Below are 22,890 nucleotides of genomic sequence, written 5' to 3'. Positions count from 1 at the left end.
ATCCTGGCTTAATATCAACTAAAACATTAATAGTTCTCTCTGCTTTTTTCCCTTTGTTATACGTGAATCCTTTAAGTAAACCTGTACCCCATTCAGCAATTAAGTCATGTTTATGGTTATTACTGCTAATTGGTTTTTAATTATTAACCCATTGGAGATTGATGGGTTTTTGTTTGGAGCAGCTCAAAAAGAATGTGCATCCAGGTATACTTTTACCTTACCCCTCAGACTGAGCCAGTCAGATGTGTTGTACTGTTACCTGTAATAGGCATGGCACCCTTTAGAAAAGCGACAGAAAACTTCCAAGTAAAGGTTGTACCTTGTGATCCTTTAATACAATATTAACTAGATAATCAAATTTGCCTGGATTTGAAGGCTTTCATATGTGATGCTAGGAGTAATAAGTGAACCATTTTGAGTCTGTTATAGCATTTGATAGGGCATATTGAACTAATCATTTAAATTGGCACAATTGTTTTCACCTTCAAAGTTGTTTTTCCCAGTTTTCTTCCCCTGTAGATGCAAACTCTAATTTATTGGATATTCTTCTGGTAACATGTTGTCTGACACCCAGCCTTGGTTGAGCTGCAGTTTCCCCCAGTTAAACTATGGAGAAAACGGTGCTATTATCATTGCCCTGCCAAAAACTCTGTGCCTTTGCCACTGATTTCCCTCCCTGGCCACTTTCTCAGGTTGAAGACGGCTGTTTGCAACCTCTGTGCCCTACCTAACCCTGAGCTGTGCTTTGGTCCATATCTTCCATCGCAATGATAGCTAACTTCTAGATTTGCAGAAGCATTGCATACCTCAGACTCTTCCTCAGCCAGCATGCTGTTGAAGTAGTTATCCTTGCCTTTTTCCACTTCCACACCTGGCTTGTTCAAATGCTGGCCAGCCTTTCATCATCCACACAAAATTGGCTGGAAAAACTCAGCAGGTCTGACAGCATCTCTGGGGAGGAAGACAGAGTTAACGTTTCGAGTCTGTATGACTTCATCAGAACTAACGAGAAATAGAAATGTGGTGAAATATAAGCTGTTTAAGGGAGGGATGGGACAGGTGGAGCTGGATAGAGGGCCAGTGATAGGTGGGGGCAGAGGAGAGATTGCCAAAGATGTCATAAACAAAGGTCAAAGGGGAGTTAATGGTGGTGATATTAGCTAAAGGATGTGCTAATGGTGACATTAAGGGTAGAAAACAGGATGAGCAAGTGACAGATGCCTTCGGTCTGTCCGCAAGCATGACCCAGACCTTCCTGTCACTTGCCATTTCAACACACCACCCTGCTGTCATGCCGACATGTCCGTCCTTGGCTTGCTGCAATGTTCCAATGAAGCTCAACACAAACTGGAGAAACAGCACCTCATCTCCCGATTAGGCACTTTACAGCCTCCCGGACTTAACATTGAGTTCAACAACTTCAGATCGTGAACTCTCTCCTCCATCCTCACCCACTTTTTGATACCCTTTTTTCTTTAATATACATGTTTTTAATATAGTTTTATTTTCCCACCTATTTCTATTATTATTATTTTAAATATTTATTTCCACCCACTGTTTTATCTCCAGCTTTTAGCCTATTTCGATCCCTTCTCCCTACCCCACCCCCACAGGGCCATCTGTCACTTGCTCATCCTGCTTTCTACCCTTAATGTCACCATTTGCACATCCTTTAGCTAATATCACCACAGTTAACACCCCTTTGACCTTTGCTTATGACATCTTTGGCAATCTCTCCTTTGCCTCCACCTATCACTGGCCCTCTATCCAGCTCCACCTGTCCCACCCCCCTTAAACAGTTTATGTTTCACCTCATTTCTATTTTTCTTTAGTTCTGATGAAGAGTCATACGGACTTGAAACATTAACTCTGTTAACTTCCTCTCAACAGATGCTGTCAGACCTGCTGAGTTTTTCCAGCTATTTTTGTTTTTGATTTCCAGCAGCCATGGTATTTTGCTTTTATATTATTGCATTCATCCATGCTCTGCAGACTTGAATTGATCCAAAACTTTGCTATTCATATCCAGTCTGTACCAAGTCCTGCTCACTATCACATCTGTCCTTGTTGACCTTCATGGGTTTCAGTTCCCCAAACACTATTCAAACTTCTTTTACTGCCATCGTTCTCCTCCCTTATTTCTGTAACCATCCCTAGTCCAAGAACTCTCCATTCCTTCAGCTTTGGCCTCTAGTTTCCCTTTGCTGCACCATTGCTGGCTATGTTTTTTTTTAACCGTCTAGACACCACATTCTGCATTTCCCTGCTTGAATATGCAACAGATTTTTATATAATTATATTTCTACCTGCCTTCCTTAGTAAATTAGTAAGAATCTCTTCCTGAAGGAAAATGAGTACTTTCCGCTGGGGCTGGAGTATTTCCAGTTTGTTAATTACCATATTCTTCGGATCTTAAATCCTTTTTATTTATCTCATTTAATAATCATCCTGTCTCTTTAACACCATTTTAGCCAATTATATGTGGCAACTTTGTTACAAAACACAATTACAGGCTCTTTAATATCACGAGCAAGTAACAGTGAATAGGTTTCTGGTTGTTTTCTGTCTGCTCTCCCCTTTCCCTTGTTCTGTGTTAGACTGTCACTTCCTTGTACTCTGGAGCTGTATTCGCTGAGTTCCTCTCTTCTGATTCGCATTTCTCCCGTTCATGTGACCTCTCCTGTCTGTTGCTTTGCACCAAACGCTGTCTCAACTTCCTGACAAGAAGTTAAGAAAAGATACCTGTAATGCTCCATGGAAAGAAAATACTTTGTTGCTTACCAAAAAAACCTGCACTGTTTTTGTAACAAATTCCTTCTGTCCGTCTTCCTTGCTAAATAAACACTCCGTTGTAAAATGATTAGACAAAATATAACAGCAAGGTATTTTGCTCTGAAAGATTTAGAGCCTAATCCTGTCTGTATACGTGGACTTTCGGACCTGGATACAGGAGAGCAATCCAGAGGCCAGCTATAACACATCCTGACTGACTGAAATCAGATGGCAACTTTTCTAATTCCTTGCAATAGATGGTTGAATTAAATAATTCTCCTTTTTGATTAATGTATTTCCACCCATATGATTGTCGAGGAGATTGAGCTGAATTTTAAATTAGCTTAATTTCATCATTTGCGATTCTTAACATGTTGCACCTCCGGTGATGGGATTTGGATGTGCACCTGTCCTTCACCAGTGTTCCTAATTTCACATGTTCTGCATTGCTTGATTTTAAGCAAAACACAGAAAAACACCCAGTGATGTCTTGTGCATCACCTGGCAGCCAGTTCAGAGTGGAGGCCGTAGAATAGATCAGTTGAGAAGGTACAGGTGTACAAATGCCTGAAGGCAGAACAACATAAAGATTTCTCCTCTTCTCACGCCCCCACCACCTTAGCCAAAATAAAGGAAACTAGTTTGGAAGATTAAATTGAAGAAAAGTGTTCTTGTGTTTAAGAAATTAAATAATGTTGAATATGATTCTTTGACTGAAATCAATGTAATATGTATCTTGTCCTCTTTGGGATGCAGTAGAAATACACTAATGTTGAAGAATTGATTAGAAGTTATTTAGATTACTCTTGGTATCAGTGTGATAAATAACAGCTGAGGTCCGAGATCTAAATGTAGGTAATAGGATAAAGCAAATCAAAAGATTGGTGAATATTCTGATAAAACTTTTGGTATCTAACGGTCTATTTTGAAATGTAACCACTGAATATTTGCTTAGCAAATATGCAATTATTAGATGGGGCTAGTTGTTTTGGTGAATGCTCTATTGGATAGTTTTCCTAAAACATATCTTTCTCTCTGGAGGCTGTAAATCTTTTTGGGAGGAGTGGTGGCAAATTATACTCAGGATATCATGAGCAGAACCTATTAAACTTAATTTAATTTTTAAGAAGAAACATTTGCCAATGTTTTCATTAAATTCATTATCCAGCTGATTTAATTTGACTTTTTTTTGCCCTCCACAAAAATTTTTGAACCAACTGAAGTCACCTATACAACTCAAATTGCTGCAAATCAGCAATTCGTGTCTAGTAATTTTTTAAAATGTAATCGTACAATTTTTGTTTTGAAAAACGAGCCCCTTTTTTTGTAAGTGAGACAGCTTTTGGCTCAATGACATTGTTCTGTATGTGTGTTTTCTATTATGTTTTTTTAAAAAGGTGCTCATCCATCACTTATAATTGGTTTTTGAATGGCATAAGGAAAATGTTCAGGATTAAGCACAAAATTCAGTTGACCCTGCAGTTTTAAATTTTCTCTTTTTTTTATTGGTTTTCAGGCTCCTTGGCAGATCCCAAAGATATACCTGGACTTGCCCACTTTTGTGAACATATGCTTTTCCTAGGGACTGAAAAGTATCCAAAGGAGAATGAGTACAGTCAGTTCCTCAGTGAACATGCTGGGAGTTCAAATGCATTCACCAGTGGAGAACACACCAACTACTATTTTGATGTATCAAATGAGCATTTAGAGGGTGCCCTGAACCGGTAAATAATGACAATATAGTTTCAAGTTTTTCTACTTCCTGTGTGCTTGCCTACCCACCCGCAATCACGTGCTATCTTCATTATTGCTATATCCTTGCCAAGTTCTTGTCTCACGACATAACCGTAACCACCTCCCCTCACCCTTAGGTGAATGACCCAACTATGGTGCTACTCTTTATGTTGGTTGAGAAATGGGACAGCTGATTTCAGTGTATTTGGATGGGGAAGTTTACCTGTTGGCAAATGGATGTATATATTTTGTATTCATGTTTTGATAAAGTTTGAATAATTCATATAATTGTAATTTTCAACACTTTTTTTTGCAGAGGGAATTTGTACACTGAAGTTTTGTTTCTCCTATCTCTCTCCCTCTCTTTTTGTAATTGATCTTGGCCTGCAATTAACTTTCTGTGCTGCAATTTAAAATGTGGGGAAGCTTGACAGAGGATGATCTCTGTAGTGCATTATAGCTTGCTTGGTATAATTTTTACATTTATTAAGTTTGATTTGTGATGTAAATCTGGATTTAGTATCAAACATACTATATTGTGGTGAGAACCATTTTGTCCTTTTTGTCCAATGTCAAATCAAGCATTTTCTGATCAGATTACCACCTTCTTCACAGACCATAGCCTATAGAACATTAATGAATATGGATCCTAATTGGATCAATAATTATCCTGCATATTTTCCATTCAGATGGAGCCTTAGAGACCTTGTAGGACTCCTGCATCCAAGCTTATGGTCCAGATTTTCATCTTTGAAGCAGACATCATGAGTTGGGTCATTTCCCAATATCGTGATCCAGCCTCTTGCCCGGTAGTGCCTGCCCATGTTATTTTCATGGTGGGAAGGCAGGGGCGAACTATAGCCTGAGCTGCTGCCTCCGGAAATAGGCCCAAGGCAGGGGGATGCTGAGGTGGGCTTTTAACATCTCTCCACTGGGACATTGGCCTAATTCTCTACATGAGTGTTAGGGAACCTAGCCCTTGCTTGGCCATCCCTCCCTCCTGGTATCCACTATGGACAGAACTCATAAACCCTATAATAACATAATAAGTATTTGAGATGCTTATAAAACTATCAATATAAACGAACAGCCATTCAAAAACCTTAATCTTGCTAACTACTTATGTACTATTGATCAAAACAAAACTCGGTCCTCTTAACAACTGTGTCAACAACCCCTGCTAAGCTGAATCTGTTAGTTGGGTTTGGAGTTTAGTCAAGTATTCATAATGAGATTCAATTGCACGGCTGTATGAACAAAGCCTCAACCTAGAGCTGAATACATAAAATCTTTTCTAGTAATGGATAATCAGTTCCACTGCTTCAAAGGCTCCATAGATGGCTGCACTGTCAATCAAAGAAAAGGGTCACTCACAGGGTCCAAATGACACATTAAAATCTAAATCTCAATACTGTTGAATAAAAAAGAACACTTTATGCAATGGATAAAGTACTTTAATGCATCTGAACACTTTCATAATTCTGAACAATTTAATGGTCACTCTGTTAAAATTGTATTTACCTTAATCATACACCATTGCATTGACATGTGAGGTTGTCAACGCCTTTCGAAACTGCCTGTCAAAAAGTTCCCAACTCCAGACTAGGGTTTCCCCATGGTTCACAATTCCTCTGAGGTGCCATGAACAACGTAACTTAAACAGGCCCAACTAGAAGTCTAAAATACCCACCCCTGTAATAGAATAGGCAAGGACAGGATTGCAGCTTGGAAGCTCACTTCCTGCGCCCTTAAAAATCCCATATGATGGGAGTAGGGGTAGGAATCTTGGAATGGGGTCCCACCCGTAATCCTTAAATCCTGGCTCTTCTGTCCTGACGTGGATGGAAGCATGAAAATCTGACCCTTTTTTTTTATTTTTGGGTCGTTGCCATCAATGAATTGAATAAGTGTTCATCCCACTAATCTAAGATCTGGTGGTAAGACATTGTTCGAATTCAATGTAATTCTTATCTTTTTTCCCACCCATACTCTCAACCAGTGACATACAGTACACATGTGTTATCTACGATACTTCACTTGTAAATAGTTTCAATATTGACATTTTGATACCTAATGTACAATGGAGCTCTATTTAAAACAGCTATAGTGGGATGTGGATGTAATTGTACTTTTTTTTTCAAATCTAGGTTTGCCCAGTTTTTCCTCTGTCCTTTGTTTGACGCCAGCTGTAAAGATAGAGAAGTCAATGCTGTCGACTCAGAGCATGAGAAAAATCTAATGAATGATGCTTGGAGACTATTCCAGCTGGAGAAATCTACAGGCAACCCAGAACATCGATTTAGTTCATTTGGAACAGGTTAGTATTTAGTACTGGTTGTGATGAAAGGTCATAGACCTAAAACACTAACTCTGTTTCTCTATCTACAGATGCTGCCAGACCTGCTGAGTATTACCAGCATTTTCTGTTTTTAATTTCAGATTTCCAGCATTTGCAGTATTTTGCTTCTGTATTTGTATTAACTGATCTCTGCTGTGGTGGCAGTGGTGTTGACATCCATGTCACTGCTTGAAAATGAAGTATAAACCAGTGTTCCACCCCCAGGCATTCTTCAAAGATTAATGCATGAAATATTCATGTCTGGGTGAAGGCAAAATATGGCTCAGATGTGATGCCTTCTAGATGCATAGTATGCTAAAGTTCACTAACACAGGTGAAGAATGGCTGCTGAAAGGTTTGCAGAGGCATTTTCAAAACTCATGTTTTGTGCAGAGATAGTCACATTGTCCTGATAAATTTAACACCGCTCCTGTTCTTTGATTACCTAGGAAGCAGGCACGTGTTTAGTATGTAATTAACTTGACACATTAGAACTGGAAACCCATTTGGAATTGGATGTTTACGTTGATATATTCATATTTCCTGGATGAACAAAATAATTGCTGTTACTCAGTTTTCCATTCCAAGCTCTAAACTATTCAAATGGTTTTCAAGTTTGTGCTTTGTTTAAGTAGACCTATTGATTGCATCTAAAAATGCTGTTCCTATTTGTGAAATGTTCACACTAATAGGCTAACAAAGTAATTTTGTTCAAAATATTGTGCTTGTATTTGGATATTTTTAATTTATCTAGGGTAGTTAGGATCCTAGAAACTTAACACTTTCTTTATGCAGTCTTTCAAATTACCATTCAGTTACTATATCAGTAATCTGCTGAGCACAGCAAAGCAGATATATTTTTTGTGATTTACTTGAATTGTTGCAACTAGTAACATCTGAACTGCAGGATACTTGACCTCAAAGTTATTGATTTTGATGAGGACCCAAATGCTGAAACCCAGAGTTAATCTCTGTTTTTGTGCCATAACTTAAAAACTATGCATTATACACTTCAGAGTGGTTTTCTAAATTGGTTTCATTACTGTTTTTAACATTTTGATTAAAGTACCTGAGTGGCTCTGGAAATATTCTATTAACCACAAACACTGGTGGATTGGTACAGAATAATGTGTAATCGGATCTGCTTTCTGTGCAGCATGGATCAGTCTTATTAGCTCAGCTACTGCAAAACAAAATTCTTAGGCATTTTAACATTTGCACTTCAGAACCGCATTTTGCTGTTCACGTTTGAAAATTCACCAAGCTGTTGTTGTATTTCAATTTAATTGACTTAACTGTAGTTTGGATCAAAATTAATGATGACTCATTTCTAGTCTTCACCATATGCTCATCAGCCTGTGCCTTAGACCTGACGGTGTGTGGTTTCAAGTTGCCTCTGCCCTTGACTCCAACTGATTTTGTAATTGTCTTTTCTCTCTCCTTGGAAAAGGAGGAAGAAATCAACTTTAAAATGTACAAGGCTTTTGATCAGTGCCCTTTTTCTTCTAGTGAGTTTTTATGCGATGGGTTATTTTAAAATAACACAAGCACCTGCAAACTCTTAACTCAGCTGTTTAAGGTTGGTGTGATCTGATTCAATTCGGAGTAGCTTCTGTGCTGACAAAACTCTGCATTTAAAAAGGGTTTACAAGATTTTAAGGAAACCTGTGTAAGTCAAGAAAAAAGTGAATAAATGAGTCATTAGATTTAAGAACAAATGGAAAACTGGGGGGAAAAAACAGTTGAAGCATTGTGTGACCATACGTACAATAAGTATATGTTGTTGTACCTTGACTTCAGAAAATAGTGTCCTTTTGAAGAATGTCTTAGGGGTTTATGTAAAAAAAATAATGCTCTTACAAATATACTCTATAGTAGAGCATTATGGCTTCTCCTTCGTTAAAATAACCACCACCATTTCTTTTGGTAAGAAATTTAATTTAAAACATCGGGCAAGAGAAATAGTGATTACTTCTTGACAAAACTCACCTTGGTCAGCAAGATATCAGGTGAATGCAAAATTAACCTGAACAGTTGCTGAATGATTTATCGGTTGTCTTGATTTCACTTGCGTGTGCGCAGAGAATTTGAGTGCTTGCATTGAACAAGCCTTAAGAGAAAATGTGTATATCTGAATGACTATTTTCCAGAATATCGAACTATCCTATGGTTGTGATTAAAAACACCAAGATTTGTATGAGAAAATCAGAAGTGGTTATATAAATTGGAGCATCAAAAATTAATTTAGACGCTACAAGATCGTAGAAGAAAGAATGTCTGTCTGCAGTTTCTCAAACTAGTGGTTTGCTTAATTTTTTTTCTGCCTGAACTACTGAGTGTTAGCAGCATTTTTTGTTTATGTTGCATTCAGTGTTTTGTTTGCTTTAAGCTATTTAAAAGGTTAGGATCATAGAATCATTGTAGTACAGAGGGAGGCTATTCAGCCCATTGAGTCTGTGCCAGCTCACTGCAAGAGCAATTTAGCTAGCCCCACTTCATGCCCTTTCCCTATAGCCCTGTAATTTTATTCCCTTCAGGTACTTATTCAATTCTCTTTTGAAAGCCATGTTTGAACCTGCCTGCACTATCTCCTGAGGCAGTGCATTCCAGATCGTAATTGCTCATTGAATTAGCTTTTCCTTGTGTCACTTTTGGTTCTTTTAGCCAATCGCCCTAAATCCTGGGTTCTCTGTTTCTCAAGCCTTCAGCCAATGGGAACAATTTCTCCCTTTCTATTGTCTAGATCCTTCATGAACACCATCTCTATTAAATCTCCCTTCAACCTTCTATAAGAAGTCCAGCTTCTCTGATCTGTGCATGTAACTGAAGTCCCTCGCCTTTCAAATCATTCTTGTGAATTTATTTCTGCAGCCTCTCTCAAGCCTTCACATTCATCATTAAAAAGTGAGATGCCAGAATTGGTCACAATACTCCAGTTGAGTTTTATAAATGTTCACCATAGCTTCCTTGCTTTTGTATCTGCCTCTATTTATAAGGCTGAGGAATCCGTAGGCCTCATTTAACCACTTTCTCAACCTGCCCTACCACCTTCAGTGCACATAAACCTCCAGGTCCCTCTGTTTCTGCATCCCCTTTAGAATTGTACCCTTTATATTTCCTATCCTCATACATTTCACTGCATACTTTGCATTATATTTCTTCTGTCATGTGTCTGCTTATTTCACCAGCCTGTCAACGTTCTCTTCAATGCTACCTCTATCCTCCTGTCAGTTCACAATACCTTCAAGTTTTGTTATCTGCAAATTTTGAAATTGTGCCTGTACACCCAAGTCTAAGTCATTAATATATGTCAAGAAAAACAGTGGTCCTAGTACCAATCTCTGAACTCCCAATGCATACTTTCCTCCTGCGGGAAAAACAACCATTCACTGCTATGATGTTTCGTGTCACTCAGTTAACTTTGTATCTGTGTTGCTGTTGCACCTTTTCACTCCATGGGCTTCAACTTTGCTGGCAAGCCTACGATGTGGTACTTTTATCAAACAATATTTTCAAAGCCCAGCACATCAAATCAACTACATTACTGTAATTGACCCTCTTGGTTGCCTGGTCAAAAACTCAATCAAGTTAGTTAAAGACAATTTATGTCTAACAAATGTATGCTGGCTTTCCTTAATTAATGCACACTTATCCAAATGACTGGTTTTCTCTGAAAACGTGCCACCGGGACTTTTATGCCCACCTGAAAGGGCAGATGAAATCTCGGTTTAACATTTCATCTGAAAGATGGCACCTCCAACAGTGCAGCACCACCTCAGTTGGAATATTTTCATTTCACAGAACAGAGAATGTTTTGCTATCGTAGACTGTCACAATCCTAGTAGAAAGCTAGATGTGTTATTTGTTTATTGGATGTGAGCATCTATCATTTGTTGCCATCCTAATTGCCCTGGAGTTGCCTTCTGAACCACTGCAGTCCTTGTGGTGTAGGTACACCCACAATGCAGCCAGAGAAGGAGTTCCAAGTTTTGGACCCAGGGACAGTGAAAGGTCAATAATGTCGTTCCAGGTCAGATGGTGTGTGGCTCAGGGGACTTTGCAAGTTGTGGTGTTCTCGTGCATCTGCTGCTCTTATCCTTGTAAGTGGTAGAGGTGGCTGATTTGACAATTGATTTGCTATTGAAGGAGCCTTGGCAAATTGCTGCAGTGCATCTTGTAAATGGTACTCACTGCACTGTTGTTGGAGGGAGTGATTGTTTAAGGTGGTGGGTGGGGTGCCAGTCAAGTAGGCTGCTTTGTCCTGGATGGTGCCAAACCTCTTGCGTTGTTGGAGCTGCACTTAATAAGCAAGAGGAGAATATTCCATTGCACTCCTGACTTGTGCCTTGTAGATGGCGGACAGGCTTTGGGAATAAGGAGGTGAGTTATTTACCACAGAATCCCTAGCATCCAACCTGTTCCTGTAGCCACAGTCTATAAATGGCAGCTTCAGTTAGCAGTAACCACCAGGATGTTGGTGGGGGATTCAATGATGACAATGCCATTGAATGTCATAGGGCTGATGGTTAGACTCTCTCTAGTTGCAAATAGTAAAAAGCTCTGATGACGTGTCATATGGACTTGAAAAGTTAACTCGTATCTGTCACCACTGATGCTGCCAGACCTGAGTTTTTCCAGCATTTTCTGTTTTTATTTCGGATTTCCAGCATCCACAGTATTTTGCTTTTATCTGGTTGAAGACTGGCATCTGTGATGCTGGAGATCTCAGGAGGAGGCAGAGATGAATCATCTACTCGGCACCCCGGCTGAAGATGACGGCAAATGCTTCAGCCTTGTCTTTTGTTCTGACATGCTGGTCTCTGCCATCCTTGAGGATGGGGATGTTTGTGAAGCATCCTGCTCTGGTTTGTTGAATTGGCCACCATCATTCACAACTGGACATGGGGGAGCGTCAAGAGTTTTTTTTTATCTGATCTGTTGGTTGTGGCTTTGCTTTGCTCTGCTCTGTCTATTTCTTAGTGCTTCCACTGTTTAGCATGCTGGCAGTCCCATGTTGTAGCTTCACCAAGTTGGCATTTCATTTGTAGGTATCCCTGGTGTTGCTGCTAGCATGCTTGCCCTACACTCCTCATTTAAACCAGGGTTAATCCCTGGCTTGAAGGTGATGGTAGAGTGAGGGATATGCAGGGCCATGCAGTTACAGATTGTGGTTGAATACAGTTCCTCTGTTGGTCCACACCACCAATGGATGCCCACTTTTGAGCTGTTGGTTATATCCCATTTAGCACAGCTGTAGTGCCACACAAAATGATGGCGGGTATCATCAGCGTGAAGATGGGACTTGGTCTCGACAAGGACTGTGTTGGTGGTCACTCCTACAGTACTATCATGGAACAGGTAGATAGAAACATAGAAAATAGGAGCAGGAGTAGGCCATTCAGCCCTTCGAGCCTGTTCCGCCATTCAGCATGATCATGGTTGATCATCCAACTCAATAACCTGCTCCCGCTTTCCCCCCTTATCCTTTGATCCCTTTTGCCTCAAGACTATATCTGACTCCTTCTTGAAAACATACAATGTTTTGGCCTCAAATACTTTCTGTGGTAGCAAATTCCACAGGCTCACCATTCTCTGGGGTGAAGAAATTTTTCCTCATCTCCATCTTAAATGGCCTACCTTGTAGCCTTAGACTGTGACCCTTGGTTCTGGACTCCCCCACCGTCAGGAACATCCTTCCTGCATCTACCCTGTTTAGTCCTGTTAGAATTTTATAGGTTTCAATGAATTCAACTTCATTCAACTTTTCTGTAGCACTTTAATACAACTGAGTGGCTTGCTGGCCATTTTGGAGGGCAATTAAAAGTCAACCACAGTGCTGTGGCTCTAAAGTCACACACAGGTTACACTGATAAAGTGAAGGTAGATAAACAAATAAGAAATGGGAGCAGGAGAAGACCATGTGGCCTGTCTTTGCCATTCATTATGATCATGGCTGATCTTGGGCTTCAGCTCCGCTTTCCTGACTGTTCCTCATATCCCTTGACTCCTTGATCTCAGCCTTAAATATATTCAATGATGGTGCATCCACAAATCCTCTGGGGTAGAGAATTCCAAAAATTCACAGCCCTTTGAGTGAAACATTTTCTCACCTCAGCCCTAAATATCCTGAAACAATGCCCCCTCATTATAGTTTCCCCAGCCAGGAGAAACAGCATCTCGGTATCTAAAACAAAAACAGAATTACCTGGAAAAACTCAGCAGGTCTGGCAGCATCGGCGGAGAGACCAAACGCAAACTGGGCGACCGTTTTGCGGAACACCTGCGGTCTGTCCGCAAGAAAGACCCAAACCTCCCTGTCGCTTGCCATTTTAACGCTCCACCCTGTTCTCTTGCCCACATGTCTGTCCTTGGCTTGCTGCATTGTTCCAGTGAAGCCCAACGCAAACTGGAGGAACAGCACCTCATCTTCCGACTAGGCACTTTACAGCCTTCCGGGCTGAATATTGAATTCAACAACTTTAGATCTTAAAACTCCCCCTCTCCCCATCCCCACCCCGTTTCTTTCCACCCCCCCCCCCACTTTTTTTTCAATAATTTATATAGATTCTTCTTTCCCCACCTATTTCCATTATTTTTAAATCTAAAACTAAAACCTTGTTAGCCTTTCCACCCCACCCCCGCTAGAGCTGTACTTTGAATATCCTGTCCTCCATTCTTAATTAGCACTTTTCTCAGACAAAACACCTCTTTGACCCTTTTGTCTGTGACATCTTTTGATTATCTGCTCATCTCCACAATCACCACACCCTCAATGTGTGTCTCTCTCTCTCTTCTCTCCCCCCCCCCCCCCCCACCCCCACCTTAAACCAATTTATATTTCTCCCTTATTCTAACTATGCTCCAGTTCTGCTGAAGGGCCATGAAGGCTCGAAACGTTAACTGATTTCTTCTCCGCCGATGCTGCCAGACCTGCTGAGTTTTTCCAGGTAATTCTGTTTTTGTTTTGGATTTCCAGCATCCGCAGTAGCTTTTAGCTTTTTGTTTTTATCTCGGTATCTACCTTGTCAAACCGCTTCAGAATCTTAAATGTTTCAACAAGGTTACTTCTCATTCTTCTAAACTCCAGAGAATATAGATCCAATTTTTACTCAGCTTCTCATCATGGGTCAACCTTCTCATCCCAGGGACCAATATAATGAACCTTTTGCTGTACTGCCTCCAATGCAAGCATTTCTTTCCTTTAAATATGGAGACTAAAATTGCACACAGTATCCCAGGTGTGGTCTCACCAAAGCCCTGTAGAATTGTAGAATGACTTCTTTATTCATATACTTCAATAAAGGGCAAGATGCCATTTGCTTTCCGAATTGTTTGCTGTACTTGTATGCTAGCTTTTTGTGTGCCTTGTCCAAATGCACCCAAGTCTCTCTGAACATCAACATTGACAAGTTTTTGCTTTTCTATTCTTACGACCACCTTGCTATCCATCTACCACCTTTGTCCACTCACTCAACCTGTCTATATCACCTGGAAGCCTCTTTGTGGTCACATCAAGCTCCTCGCAGCTTCCATTTCCACCTAGCTTTGTATCATCAGCAAACTCGGGTACATTACGCCCTGTCTCTTCACCTGAGAGAGAGCTGGAAATGGAGTTAGATTAATTTGAATGGTGGTAGGTTTTTGTGGAGCTTCAACACTAGCACAGACTGGCTGAGCCAAAAGGCCTGTTTTGTGCTGTAATTCTCTGTATAAAACTTGCATCTGAAACTTGGACCTCCTGAGGCAATGAATTCTAAAGTTTTTTTTTAAAAATCACTTAAAGCCACTTTCCCTGGGGTGGGCTGAAATCACTGACATTTTAGTTAATAGCTGGATGTCCTGTGACACAACACTCATTACAATATAGTATATCAAATTTTCAGGTTGAAGTGACAGAGCAGCTGCCCACCTCTAGCTTACTTTTCAAAATTAAGTGTGATATTCATTCTTGAAACAGTGGAGTTGGGGCTCGTTTGGAGCATAAATGCTGGCATAGGCCAACAATCACTTTTTTTCCCCCCTGTATGTTGGCTTTAAAATCTATTGACATTGACTGGCACTGAAGTTGACTCTGGAGATTTTCTTGGCCTGATTGTTATGCTTCTGGCTGAAGAAAAGTGAGAGTTGGAGGAAAAAGACTTTTTGTACCTGTATTGCACTTGGCAGAAAATGCTATAGTTCAGCAAAGCTGGTACATATATTGGTTTGCTTGATATTATCACCCACTTGATATTCTCAGCTTTGTGGTCACAACCTAATGAAATTAAAGTTGGAGTAGCTCAGTGCTGACACCTTGTGCATTTGGAATCAGCTAAATACTGCAGTACTATTTTTAATACAACATGTACTCAGTGGGTAGTCTGACTTAAGGGGAGGATGGACTGGAGATCTCATGACAACACTCCAGTTTTCTGACCTGCATTCCCTTCAAATTCATACTGTACCTTTTTATTGGAATGTCAGGGTCAGTGGACTGGGTTTTGGGTTAATCTTTGAGTGTCAATAGCTGTGTTAGATGCAAAAATAACTGGTTTGGTGTTTAAATGTCATTTTCACTCCAGTTTTACTTTTTTTTAAACTGGATTATTGTTTTTACACAAAATTGCAGTACCTTGCTTTATGTTTACCTTTTACATTGTCAGCTGTGCTAAGTTGGTGACACTCTTGAATCTGAGTCAAAAGTTTGGGCCTTCAAGCTCCAATCCAGGACTTGGGCTGAAAAATCAAGGCTGACATCCAGTGCAATATTGAGAGGGTGCTGCACTGTAGAAGTTCATCAGTTCTGATGAAAGGTCATTGACCTGAAAAATTAACTGTTTTTCTCTCCACAGATGCTGCCAGACCTGCAAACATTTGCGGCATTTTCTATTTTTATTTCAGATTTCCAGCTCTACGGTACTTTACTTTTGAGCTCTGTTGAGAAAGATTAGCACTGTAGAGGGAATTGCCTGAGAGAGCTTAATTTAGTTACTTTGACCTCCTGAGACCCGAAACAGCAATATGTAACAACAGTCCCTTATGTATACTGAAATTGTAGTGTTATTTAGAGTTCTTAAACTTTAGCAACAAGTTTGTAGCTCCCTTTTTTTGGAAACCCTTTTCAAATGTGAAACCAGATGTTGACATGTAAACCCAAACAACAACCAGATTCTTACAAAAATAGAACACAGGCTGAGCAATGGGACTCGAAACGTTAACTGTATTTCTCTCCGCAGATGCTGTCAGACCTGAGTTTTTCCAGCTATTTTTGTTTGAGCAATGAGCTAATTTGTTACACTGCCTAAAACTATCTCTCCATTTTCAATATTAGGCAACAAACTCACCTTGGAAACTAGACCAGCAGAGATGGGCTTAGATGTACGACAAGAACTCCTGAAGTTCCATTCAACTAATTATTCATCAAACCTGATGGCTCTCTGTGTCCTAGGGAGAGGCAAGTATTGTACTGGGTAAAACTTTTGTGAATATGTAATTCTTTATCTTGCATTGCATTTTATCTGTTACTCTGAAAAAAAATATTTTGAAATACGATCACTGGACCATTGAGCTGTTCACACAGCAAAATTGATAGTAATTAGAGTATTTGGTAACTCTGTTGAGCAGCCAAGTTACAAGGTCACTTTTCTGTCCAACACTGGAACCTTAGTTATCTAGAGATCTAGAGACAAAGCTCTCTTTGTCATTTTAGACTGCTAGGCAACATATCATCCCACAGTACAAAGAAGAAAGCAAGCTATCTGGAGTTAAGGGATCTGCGTAGAAAGATAAAACTTTGAAAATAATTTACTTCGATATTTTATCACTGAGGTATTCCAGCACAGAGTTCCTGCTTCATTCTAGGTTGAGAGTGAGAACAAAAGTCACACGTCTGTTAGCATTTTAAAGTTATATTTAGTCTTATAGTGCATTTTTAACCTTGCCTTTAAACCATTAATTGGTGGATAAAATTTGATTAAAGTAACACTTGAGAAGGAAACCAACTGCTGAATATGTATGGTTCTGCATTGGGGAGTGAATATAGATTTGAGATCAGTTGTACTGCTAATTTACAGCAGTCAAGATTTAAACAAACATCCTTGCTTATCACATTTATTATTTATTGACATTTTTAAGAATTGTGTATAAGTTTGATACCTGACAAGTTGACTCTAGCAAGTTCTTTGTATGCAAGTAAATACCTTACAGCAGACAGTAAATGCTATGTGGGAGATTAATGCAAATTTTAATTTCTGTAGCAAGCGGTCTCCATTATACAAATGAATGGATCAAGTTGAAAGGAGATTGGATGCAGGTTTTAAAATGTTATGGATTTTAATGGAATAAATAAGGATAAACCAATTTCTTGTTGTAGTGAGGGGTCCTGTCACCTGAGGGAGTGACCTTGGGACAAATTTCTTGTCTTGTTGTAAATGACATTGACTGTTCCAATGCTGTTCCTGGTTGGCCTCCCAACTTCCACCATACATAAACTTGAGCTCATCCAAAACTGTCTGTGTCCTAACTCACATCAAGTCCTATTCGCCCCTCACCCATGTGCTCACTGATCTACATTGGTTCCTTGTCCTGCGACCTTTTTTTTAAAAAAAAAACTTCTCATCCTTGTTTTCAAATCCCTCCTGGCGTTGCTCCACCCTATTTCTGCAATATCCTCCAAACTACAACCCTCTGAGATATCTACAATCCTCTAGTTCAATCTCTTGCACATCCTCATCTTTTATTCTTAAATTGCTCCACATGGCTGGGTGCTGAACTTAGGAGTTCTTGGGCTAAACCTCCTCAACCTCTGATTCCTTCTTTAAGACACACTCTTTTTAAAGTTACCTGTTTGACTAAGCTTTTGATCATTTACCATATCTCCTTATTTGGCTTTCTTTGGTTATGCTCCCCTGAGTGCCTTGGGATGTTTCACTATGTCAAAAGGTGTTTTATGAATCAAATTTGTCATTAGAGCATGGAATGCTTTACCACAGGGGTAGTTAAGTTGAGACCATTGCATCTTTTAAGGGGTAAAAAAGGTACAAGGCTATAGGGAGAGAGTGGTACAATGAGAGTTGTTTTGGATTGCAAAAAAACTGACACAATGGTTTGAATGGCTGCCTTTATTACAATACAGAAAGGAGGCTTGTTTGGAGCTTAAACACCAGCATAGACCTGTGTGCTGACTGGCTTGTTTCTGTGCTGTAAAATTCTAAGTCTATGGTTTTATCGAGGATTCTAATATTCTGATGAGAGATTATGATAGCTCCGAAGTTTCTTGAGGCAGCATGGCATATTTGTAGGTAATCAGCAGTAATATTTGTTAGAAAGTAACAAAGACCAGCAGAACATCCTGTAAATCATGTGCTTTGGTAATTATTTTATTTATGGGAACTGATATGCATTGTAGAAATCCTGTAGCAAGTGCTTGCTAATTTACTTTTAACAAGACATCTGAAATACTCTATGAAATAAGAAAACTTGCAATTGATTTGCCTGCTGGTGCAGTTTACCACTATACAAATTAATCTACTTTTCCTCTCTTTGGATTTAATTGTTAGTCGAACTGGTCTCTAGCCAGTAAGTTGGTAAGAGGCCATAGCCTGCACTGGAGACCATCTGAAGGGATGAATGTTTGTTTTCCCTTTCCAATTTTTTGTTGTTTTTTTTTGTTGTAAAATTAATCATAACCATCTGAGTTGCCCACAGTTTCTTGTTGGGCCTTTTGTTTTGAGTATTTGAACTTATTTGAAAGATTGCCAGCACTTCTCGAAAGGACAATTCCATTGATGTGTGCAACACAGAGAATTTGTTGTCAGATGTTGGAATTATCTAGCTTATTCCCCTTTTGTGTGGATTTGAGTTTTGGAGCAAATCAGTATTTTCAATTAATTGATACAATTAATTGAACTTATTTTTATTTGCATTTAGTTTTTGAATAAAACAAATAGTTATGGATTCCGAAATCCAAGTGACATTTAAAGTTAGATTTTATACACTACAGTCCAGCTGTTTCCAAAGGCAGCTAATTAGTGTTAATATTTTTAGAAGGGATGAATCCTAAAAGAAAAGTTTGTTCTTAAAACTTATCATAGTATTACTCTAACTTTTTTTTAAGAAAAGCCTCTTTCTACCCACCTCCTCTTTCTACCCATCCCCTTAAAGAACAAAAATGCATTTTGTTACTTTGATATCCATCTTTTGGGGTCTGGCAGGGAGCAAGTGAAACTCCCAGTATTGACAGAAATGGCATTGAAATTTGGCATCCGTTGCAAGTTGTTGTTCTGCAGGTTGAGTTACTTCTGGCAGATCTTTAATAGTTTTGAGGATTTGTTTTGCTTCCTTAGCACTGTCATAATGCACAAATTTCTACTGTGGGGTGGGGGTGGTGGGGAAGGACATTTAATCTTGTGAAAATACCATGAGTCACATTTTAAAGTGTAAATTAAGTTTGAAAAGAGTACCTTTTTTTGTTCAAAGAACAACCCCATCCCACCCCACTACATTAAAGTAACACTCAGAAGATTTTACTTTAATTCTTGTGTAACATTTCAGTCTCTTATGGCAGCTTGGATCAGACCTTTGCCCTGCTGGGCCACTGTAGTGATGTCAGTGATTAGGGTACTGTGATCAATTAATTCTATAGTAAGTAATGAGAACAATGTCTTTAGACCAGCTCAACTGTGGGTGGAAATTTCTGTGCCCGCTGGTGGCGAGCATGATAGGTGGTGTGAGCAGACAATCTGGTGGGATCAGTTTCTCGAAGGCAGGTCGCCACTCAGCCCGCCAACAGAAGGCTGCGTTTCCCGCCATCGGTCGTTGCGAACCTCCTTGTAATACATCAGCAAACCATCCCGCCAGACTCTTGCACCCCAGCTGGATCGTCCAACCACATCGGCGGGAAAGCATGCTGATGTGTTTCACAACAGCACAGGCGATGTGCACTTGGCAGCCTGCACTGTGGTGAACTGGAGGTGAGTGCACAGCAACATTCTGCAGAGCTCACCAGGGTCGCCTATTGCTTTGCATGCTTCAGAGGCACTTGAGGGGGGAAGCACTTCAGTGGACTGTAGAGCAGTTGGTCTGCACAAGTTGTACAATCTCCTCGCTAAAGCTGGCTATGTAGCAGTTACTGCTGGAGGCACTTACAACCCCTTGCAATGTCAGTTACTGTACCAGTCTCCCCCATGGTTCAAGCTAACAAGGCAGCCATACAGCGCACTAATCTCTGGCCATCCATGTGGTGGTGGTCAGCACTTTCCGGGAAGCGTTAAGGGACTATCACATTTGACCAGAACAGGTTCTTAGTACACTCATGCTAACCACGTGTCTCTTTCATCCTGCAGGAGTACATCAGGATCATGGAGCTTGGTGAACTAGCTGTATGCCTGATGGCCTACACAGCGCGAAGAAGACAGAGGAGAGAGCGACTGAGGCTCTTGGCTGCACAGAGGCAGGAGCAGCAACCTCAGGAAGAAGGGGCGGCTGGGGCTCCTGCACACGCCACCCAAGCGCCACAGCGAGCTGTCGCTGGTTGTCACTCAGGGTCTATTGACGCGCCTTTCATTCCTGCAGATGACTGAGACCAGTGTCACCGAAGACTGCACATGTCTAGGGAACTGGTCGGTCACATCTGCCAGCTACTGCAGGATTTGGTGCCACAGGGATATGGAGGGCATCCACTGCCAGTGGTTGTGAAAGTTACCGTGGTGCTCAATTTCTATGCTAGTGGCTCCTTTCAGGGCTCCACAGGCGACCTCCTGGGATCTCTCAAGCCTCCACCCACAAATGCATCCATGAGGTCACAGGTGCCATCTTTGCGAGGACACAACTTTGTGCATTTCACCCGAAATCAGGATAGCCAGGATGCAAGAGTGATTGGATTCGCCCAGATCTCGGGATTCCCACAGTTACAGGGTGCAATTGACTGCACTCATGTGGTGCTCTGATCTCAGTCACAACACGGTGGACTACATCAACTGCAAGGGCTTCCATTTGCTGAATTTGCAGCTGGTGCGCAACCACCAGAAATGCAGCCTGCAGGCGTGTGCACGACGCCTACATCCTCAGTCGGTCACAGATCTCTGCAGTCTTCCCAGGTCCACAGAAGCTGCAGGGATGGCTCCTTGGAGACGAGGGCTATCTGCAATGGCCGTGGCTGATGATACCCGTGTAACAGCCTCAGAATGCAGCAGAGTGATGGTATAATGAGGCTCGTGCTGTAGCTCACAACTTGGTGGAGCAAACCATCGGGATGCTGAAGATGAGGTTCCGGTGCCTTGATCGGTCTGGTGGAGCCCTTCAATCCAGTCCGCAGAGGGTGTCACGCATCGTCATCGCCTGCTGCACCCTTGACAACCTGCCGCTCCAACGGGGAGGTGGACTGGCTGAAGAGATGGAGGAGCTGCATGTCTCCTCCAATGAGGAGGACGCCGACAGGGATGAGGCTGAGGAGGCCCTTGGAGGTGATGATGATGGGATGAGACCCTCGCACTGGGTAGAAGAGGCAGGTGCACTCGGGATGCCTTCATAGCTGCCAGATTTATGGAGGGTGATAACATGCAGTGAGGTCACCCCATAGTTCCTCACATCGCATTTGTGGACGTTTGACTCCAGTCTGGCTTATTGCAGCATGAATATCCTCTGAGAATGCTCCTGTCATTTGAGATGCGGTGGAGGCCCTAATAGTCACTCGATTGCAGGAGGATGATGACAACATGCAACGAGGATGCTCCATAAATCTTCTCTCAGCCTCTGAGAACGCCTGACTCCTGTCTGGCTGAGAGCAACTTGCTTGCGCTCAGTAATCAAGGTCATATTGAGAGTCAGCCATGAAAAGCATCTAATGCTTTGTCTGCGTTCAGCACCTGAGTCCTTTGGGAGCTGGAGCACATCATCAGTGGTCACAGATGCTGAAGAGATTGGGGCCAGCCCCACCTTAAAGGTGCTGAGAGCACACCAAGAGAATGAGAACTCTGGCGCCTGCCCAATACATTCTGGCAGCAATGAAGAGCATCACAGAGGTGCAGGCATCAGTACTGTCTCCAGGGAGTGCGAGGCCGGACTATCACTTTGTTCAGACGGCTGCACAGCACAGGGAAGAGGCCCTGGACTGAGACACCTGCCTTTATCTTGTGCAGAAAGGTTTCACAGCTGAGTGACAAGAACACTGCTCATCAGATAAAGGAGCCATAGGCAGGGAGACATTCTGGGGAGTTTATTGACAATAGTGAACAGTATGTGTAAGTGATTAACATCCGTGCCCAGGCTGTGTAGTTAATTCTCCTTAACTGTCCTAACCCTGCTGCTATGTCTTTGTCCTCCTTGGATATCTGCAGCAGAGATGGAGACAGCCTGCTGACTGCGACGCTCTGTCTGTTGTGACTTTGACGAGCATCCTCTGGAGGGCTGAGACTTGGAGGGCTCCAGTCTGCTTTCGGGGTCCTGCTGTGTGGCAGTGGCACCCTCCTCAGCCTCTGGAGCTAGAGCTGCTGAGATCACAGGAAGAGGGGAGTTGCATGGGCCGGACACTCTCGGAGTCACCTGGATGGTTGGGCCCAGAGTGTGCACCTGTGGATCATCCTCCCTATGGGTGCCCTAGGCTGACCTCTTGAGGAGCAGATGTAGCTGAAGTGAAGTTGAGCTGCCTGGCAGCCCCCTCGCGTACACACTGTTGGAGACCAACTATGGCATCAGCGATGGAGTTGAGCCCACGCAGCAGTGCAGGAGCGAAGTCCTGGACAAAGGTCTGCATGGCAGCTGCCATCTTACCAGTGTTGACTTCGGTGCTTAGGCATGCCGGCACTATCACCTCAGAATGAAGGCAGACAGACTCCTCCATCATACCTTGCAACCTGGAGAGTGCAGCAGACATTACTTCCTAATGTTCCCAAGCTTGCCTTTGCAGCTCCAGCAACAGTAACATGAACGAGTCCAGAGATTCATCATCTGACTTGGACTGGCAAATTTCTGGCTTCCAGCAATCCTTCAAGTGCTGGACACCTCGGATGTCTCTGCCCCGCCTGCAGTGGATCAGACAGTATGATGTGCTCTAGAACAAAAACAGAATT

The 22,890-nt window shown here is 41.6% G+C and overlaps 1 protein-coding gene across 2 annotated transcripts in view; it reads left to right on the top strand.

Annotated features, from left to right (window-relative positions):
• The window catches only part of ide (insulin-degrading enzyme), a 119,335-nt gene that overhangs the window by 5,627 nt on the left and 90,818 nt on the right, over positions 1 to 22,890 (top strand). For both annotated transcript variants that reach the window (XM_078564953.1, XM_078564951.1), the window contains exons 3-5: positions 4,289 to 4,496; positions 6,654 to 6,823; positions 16,155 to 16,277. In XM_078564953.1, coding sequence (XP_078421079.1) covers positions 4,289 to 4,496; positions 6,654 to 6,823; positions 16,155 to 16,277 — 501 coding nt within the window. The remainder of the gene's footprint in view (positions 1 to 4,288; positions 4,497 to 6,653; positions 6,824 to 16,154; positions 16,278 to 22,890) is intronic.

The sequence above is a fragment of the Cetorhinus maximus genome, chromosome 20 (assembly GCF_964194155.1).
Source record: "Cetorhinus maximus chromosome 20, sCetMax3.hap1.1, whole genome shotgun sequence".
NCBI classification, from domain to species: domain Eukaryota; kingdom Metazoa; phylum Chordata; class Chondrichthyes; order Lamniformes; family Cetorhinidae; genus Cetorhinus; species Cetorhinus maximus.
This window is presented reverse-complemented; position numbering and strand designations above follow the sequence as displayed.